Below are 6,382 nucleotides of genomic sequence, written 5' to 3'. Positions count from 1 at the left end.
GCAGAAGAAGTCACTGATGAGGGAAGAGAAGGTGAAAAATGGCACATCCCTCATCATGGAGTGTATCACTCGAAGAAGCCAGGGAAATTACGTGTGGTTTTCGACTGCTCTGCAAGATACAAAGGAACCAGCTTGAACGATCATCTTCTTACAGGCCCTGACCTGATGAACAGCCTGACTGGCATTCTTCTGCGGTTCAGACAATACCCTGTAGCCCTCATGTGTGATATTGAGCGGATGTTTCACCAGTTCCACGTTGACAAAGCAGATCGTGATTACTTACGATTTCTCTGGTGGAGGAATGGAGATTTCGCCTCACAGCCTCAAACATTCCGCATGAGAGTACATCTGTTTGGTGCATCGTCGTCCCCCGGATGTGCTAACTATGGACTGAAGCATCTTGCAAGAGAAGGTGAACATCTGTACCCCCTAGGTTCCCAATTCGTTACGAAAGATTTCTACATGGATGATGGAGTATCCAGCGTTGAAACTGCAGAGAAGGCCATTAAGTTGGCTCGAGAAGCTCGCCAGCTTTGTGCACTAGGAGGTTTAAGGCTGCATAAATTTGTATCCAATGACAAGGCAGTTTTGGAGACAATACCACCCTCTGAGTGTGCTGTAAACGTTACAGCTGTCGATCTTTCCCTCACTGACCAGCCTTTGGAAAGAGCCCTGGGCATTTACTGGCATCTGGAACATGATCATTTCAAATTCCGTGTCATTGTTAAGGACCAGCCAGCAACCCGTAGAGGTATACTGTCTGCTGTGGCCTCATTGTTCGACCCCTTAGGGTTTCTTGCACCATTCTTGCTCAAAGGAAAGATTGTTCTCCAAGAAATGTGCAGGAATGGCATGGGCTGGGATGATCCCTTACCTGATGGTCTGCAGCCAGGGTGGGAGCACTGGAAGGCCGATCTTGCTAATTTGGAGAAGATTGAAGTGCCTCGTTGTATCGTGCCAGCTGGGTTTGGGAGAATTACAAAGAGAGAGATTCATAACTTCTCAGATGCCAGCATGAGAGGATATGGCCAGTGCTCATACCTTAGGCTCGAAAATGAGCAAGGTGACATCCATTGTTCTTTGCTCATGGCAAAATCAAGAGTAGCCCCTCTTAAGGTCACGACAATCCCTCGATTAGAGTTAACTGCTGCGGTCGTGTCAGTTGCAGTGAACGATATGTTAAAGGAAGAAATGAACTTTGCAGATGCAGATGCATATTTCTGGACGGACTCTCAAGTGGTGTTAGGCTACATAAACAATGAAGCCCGCCGCTTCCACACGTTTGTTGCAAATCGGGTTCAGAGAATTCATCGCACTACAACTCCTCAGCAGTGGCGATACATCCCCTCAGGCGAAAATCCAGCCGACCATGCATCACGAGGTCTGAGTGTTAATGATCTTGTCACTTCCAGCTGGTTCAGAGGACCGAAAGTCTTGTGGGAAAGACAAATTCCTCCCCCTGTGGACGTTAACACACAGCTTCCGATTGGTGACCCTGAGGTCAAAAGGGCTCAGTCTCTGAACACACACGCAGTACAGTATCCCTGCTTATCCAACTGTCTCACAAAGTTATCCTCATGGTCCAAAATTATCCAAGCAGTTGCACGTCTACTTCGTCGTGCCAGGAAGGACAAGTCTAGTGACCACAGTACAGTGGCAGAACGTGAGGATGCTAAGTGTATCATCATCAAAGACTTACAGAGTCAGACATATGCAGAAGAGATAGCTTTACTTTGCAAGGGCAAACAGCTCCCACGCAGCAACAAGCTATTCAGTCTCGACGCCTTTGTTGACCATGATGGATTGCTCAAGGTGGGAGGAAGGCTCTGCAATGCTTCTGCTCCTAACTCTGTTAAGCATCCAGTGATAATTCCAAAGGAACACCATCTTACAAAACTTCTGATCGCTGACTGTCATGAAAAAACAGCACATCAAGGAAAGGGCTTGACTATAAATGAGATCAGATCAAGAGGATTTTGGATAACAGGAGTAAACAGGACTGTAGCCTCCTTTGTACGACAGTGTGTGAGATGTCGCAAGTTTTATTTAGACCCACGGAAGAACAAAAATGGCAAACCTGCCCTGCTGTAAAGAGCGTATAGATCCATCCCCTCCATTTACGTTCTGTGGAATGGATGTTTTTGGTCTAATTCTGTTTTTTAATTGTGTTTTAAGACAATTTTGTTCCCCACCATACAAATAAATGACTTAAATAGCAATGTTAAATACAGGTTGAATAATTATGACAGCTGTGTTATTAAAAAACTCTATAACTCAAAAATATTATATTATATATTATCACTTTTAATATGCCGGCAAACTGTTATAGATGGCTTTTTTTTTTTTTTAATAAAATCCTGGACCTTCAGAAAAGCTTGTATGTGTATAGTACTGCAGTCTCTAAAGGGGTTGAATTTTCTCATTTTGATTGCAACTGTATAACCTAACCTTTTACTTAAACTCTTCACAGAATACAACTGTTTACACAAGAGGAGTCCAGCTGAGTGTGAAGAGGATAGAAGTGTTTGTTTGGAGTCTTCTGCCAAAGCATCAAACTGATCATCTGAAGGCAGGGAACCAGCTATCAGGATCTGAAAAAGCCCTTGCATATAAAAACACAGACCTAAAGTGCCTCTCAGTGGACAGGAATGCTGAGTACTGGCATCTAATTCATTATTTAATGTGAAATTGTGAAGAAAGAAATAGATTCATGAAATCTGAGGGTGAAACATTTTTATTTACTTCCAAATGGACTAATTAATCCTCCCTTGCACTTTATATGGACATGTTGTTGTTACGGACCAATATCTTGACTGTTGCTATCACCATTGCTGCTAATTTGGGACTTTGTTTCTGTGGATGTGCCCGTGCTGAATATGATATAGATGGAGAATGTTGCCCTATGTGTGCCCCTGGTACAGTATAAATATTTATTTTGGATTCTGTAGGATAAAGGCTGGAATACACTACACAACATTTGGAGAGATTTTTGCCTAATATTTTTGATGCTAGTTGCTGAAAGTCAGAGCCAGTTTGTTAGTTTTCTTAAAAAGCTGTCATATTTATTTCATATGTAAATGTTTTTGGCTGTAACCACATGACTCGAACTATCAAATAGCTGATAACTCATTTGATGCAGCAAAAAAAATCACTTGACCAAAAAAGCTTCCATGACCATGTTAATATGATATATTTATGAAAAAACACATTTTACCTTGTTTTTCCCCCAGGAAACCATGTTTACTGGCATTGTACTGTAGATACCAGTACAACATGTGTTCCTTGTCCTGCATCAACATACACAGATGAACCCAATGGACTTTTATCATGTTTTCCCTGTACTGTGTGTGATGCAGGTATGTGCCCAGTGATAAAAGCATTAATTTACAGTAAAGAGATATAAATATAAATCTTTAATAAGGAAGTGTTGTCTAATGCATTTATACTTTCAATATAAATATAAATGCTTTGTTTTTGTGTTCACAGTTCATCAACTAAAAGTGCAAAAGGCCTGCACACGCTCTGCAGATACAATTTGTGAGCCACAGGAAGGATTCCATTGTGTTAAACTTAATAAAGGCTCCTGTACATTGGCTGTGGAGCACTCAGAATGTAAACCTGGACAATATATTAAACAAACAGGTGAGTGTATATACACTCAACTGTAGAATTTTAAAACGCTGACAAAATGTGTGCAAAATGTATTTCAGCATTAAGCTGTAGATTTCTTCTGATTACATTTTTTCTGATTTAATTAGAGGTTATCACAATTTTTTGATAATCCTAGTAATTACAACCTTAGTAGCAGCTTTATTATTTATATCTCATTCAGTCTCGTTACTTTTTACAGGAACATCATTTAGTGATACTGTATGTGCTAACTGCACATATGGAACTTATTCAGATGGCTCTCTAATGGCCTGCCTACCACATTCAAAGTGAGTATTGTCCACAGATTTATAAATGCCAGTTAAGAATTACTCTGATGACAATGGATTTATTAATAATATTAAATTAATCTTTAGATGTGAGACTATGGGACTTACAGAAGTAAATGCAGGAACAGCATCATCTGATACCAAATGTGAAAAAGTGATTTTAGTTGGTGTTATAGTTGGAGTCACAACTGCAGTTTTTGTAGCTGTTGTGGTAGCTTTTATGGTTGCATACAACATATACAAAAACCGTAAGGCACGGGGCTCTAACGAAAGTAAGAACTAAATTCTTACAATAAAATTTAAATAAAAACTAATTTTACCATATTACTATTACTAATATTAGCAGTGCTAATACTTGTATTTTATGTTATATTGTAGGTGTCTGTTACAGACCACAACAAGCAACTGACGAGGATTCATAATCAGTAAGTGAACATTTAACCTGTTTTTTATTAATGAAGTCAAACATTTAAAATGTCACTAGATATCACTAAACCATGTCTGTTCTGTCAAGGCAGTGAACATCAAATTCATGGTGGTTCTAAATTCTCTGCAAGATCTCTTGAAGAGTGAAGACAGTTCATAAAGGATATAAAGCTGTGCTATGGATGTTTGAAGCTTGCTCACAGTGCCAGAGACTGTCACTCCAGACATAGCTGTAACACCTGCAAGGGAAGACATCCTACCTGCTTACACAATGACAGAGCCTTGGGCATTTACTGGCATCTGGAACATGATAATTTCAAATTCTATGTCATTGTTAAGGACCAGCCAGCAACCCTTGCCTTGCTGTTCGACCCATTAGGGTTTCTTGCGTCATTCCTGCTCAAAGGAAAGACTGTTCTCCAAGAAATGTGCCGAAATGGCATGGGCTGGGATGATCCCTTACCTGATGATTTGCAGCCAGGTTGGGAGCACTGGAAGGTGCTTGTTCATTTGGAGAACATTGAGGTGCCTCGTATCATGCCAGCTGGGTTTGGGAGAGTCAAAAAGAGAGACATCCACAACTTCCAAATGGTGAACCAGAGGTCAAGAAGGCTCAGTCTCTGAACACGCAAACAGTACAGTATCACTGCTTATCCAACCGTCTCACAAGGTTGTCCTCATGGTCCAAAGTCATCCAAGCAGTTGCATGTTTACTTTGCCGTGTCAGGAGGGACAAGTCCAGTGACCACAGTACAGTGGCAGAACGTGAGGATGCTAAGTGCATCATCATCAAGGACTTACAGAATCAGCCATATGCAGAAGATATGAGATCAGATCAAGAGGATTTTGGATGACAGGAGCAAACAGGACTGTAGCCTCCTTTGTACAACAGTGTGTGAGATGTCGCAAGTTTCACAGACCCACGGAAGAGCAAAAAATGGCATACCTGCCCTCAGAGCGTATAGATCCATCCCCTCCATTTACATTCTGTGGAATGGATGTTTTTGGTCCCTAAATTAAACGATTAAGGACACTGAAATGAATTGAGACATCTAGTTGCTGTTTGTTGTTTTATTTTTTGGTATTTTGTTTTGTTTTTTGACTTTGTTGTTTGTCACCTGGTTGAAAAGGAGAACAAGGCAGTCGAACATTTCACACTTATAAACACATATATAGTGTATATCCTGTCTCTATGACTGTTTTATGTGTTTGTTTTATTTATGATTAATTTTGTGTTGTTTATGATAAATGTTAGCATTAATTTAGTAATTTTGTTGCTGTAAAGTCGATTGTTTATTTCTAAATGGATGTGAATTCATTACAAATTCCAGTATTGTTTATTCATCTGCTCTTACGGTGTTGTGCAGTTAATATGCACAATAAACACAAAGGAAGAGAGTACAACATCAGTGCATGAGTTAAATCCTTTATGCTTTAACTGGGCTGTTACACTACCCAACTGAATTTTAACATGTTCAAGTCGGTCTTTTTTGTTGTTCTTGGTCAAGAGTGTTATTCGGCAAGATGCCCCAACATAAAAGCCATGCTTGTCTGGTGTTCTTCTTATACACTGCATTGAAAGTTTTTTGCTCCTTTCATCGAGTCATCTTACAAGTCTTTGGCTGTACATTGCAGGATTTTCTCACTTGCTCTGATCAAATATATTATGATATTGTGCTTTTTCTTCAACACCCTTTAAAGGTTTTCTGGTACAACACATTTTAAACTAAGGAATAAGGCTGCCAGCTGTCTCAGCTGCCTCTCTAGGAACATGTCTTTGAAATCTTCATGTAGTCTTGGACTTTCTAATGTAATAAAAACTGATAATCTCTATAACTTTTGAGAGAGCTCAATTGATTTTGCCATTTTTGCTACTCAACTTTAGCACATGCATGGGCTAAGTTTATGTATGTGTAACAGCTCAAGCTAATTCTGTTTTTTAATTGTGTTTTAAGACAATTTTGTTCCCCACCATACAAATAAATGACTTAAATAGCAATGTTAAATACGGGTTGAAT

At 39.8% G+C, this 6,382-nt stretch overlaps 1 protein-coding gene across 2 annotated transcripts; it reads left to right on the top strand.

Annotated features, from left to right (window-relative positions):
• The first annotated feature begins 2,473 nt into the window (after positions 1 to 2,473).
• On the top strand, positions 2,474 to 6,369 carry LOC127161795 (tumor necrosis factor receptor superfamily member 14-like). Of its 2 annotated transcripts, none has more exons than XM_051104542.1 (7): positions 2,474 to 2,915; positions 3,231 to 3,356; positions 3,487 to 3,642; positions 3,833 to 3,938; positions 4,026 to 4,210; positions 4,317 to 4,363; positions 4,453 to 6,369. In XM_051104542.1, exons 1-6 carry the CDS (start codon positions 2,780 to 2,782, stop codon positions 4,358 to 4,360), a joined length of 753 nt encoding a protein of 250 aa, XP_050960499.1. In that variant the 5' UTR covers positions 2,474 to 2,779; the 3' UTR covers positions 4,361 to 4,363; positions 4,453 to 6,369. The 2 variants fall into 2 exon arrangements, with proteins under 2 accessions (XP_050960499.1, XP_050960500.1); XM_051104543.1 differs by having other exon boundaries at positions 3,851 to 3,938; positions 4,453 to 6,368.
• The last annotated feature ends 13 nt before the right edge of the window (positions 6,370 to 6,382 follow it).

Source organism: Labeo rohita, unplaced genomic scaffold (assembly GCF_022985175.1).
Source record: "Labeo rohita strain BAU-BD-2019 unplaced genomic scaffold, IGBB_LRoh.1.0 scaffold_737, whole genome shotgun sequence".
NCBI lineage: Eukaryota > Metazoa > Chordata > Actinopteri > Cypriniformes > Cyprinidae > Labeo > Labeo rohita.
This window is presented reverse-complemented; position numbering and strand designations above follow the sequence as displayed.

Excerpts from the sequence above, each read along its gene's own strand:
- LOC127161795 (XM_051104542.1), top strand. The coding sequence starts at position 2,780 with ATGGACATGTTGTTGTTACGGACCAATATCTTGACTGTTGCTATCACC. Across the intron at positions 3,939-4,025 it reads GCCTGCCTACCACATTCAAA|ATGTGAGACTATGGGACTTA; the intron begins GTGAGTATTGTC and ends ATTAATCTTTAG. Across the intron at positions 4,211-4,316 it reads GGCACGGGGCTCTAACGAAA|GTGTCTGTTACAGACCACAA; the intron begins GTAAGAACTAAA and ends GTTATATTGTAG.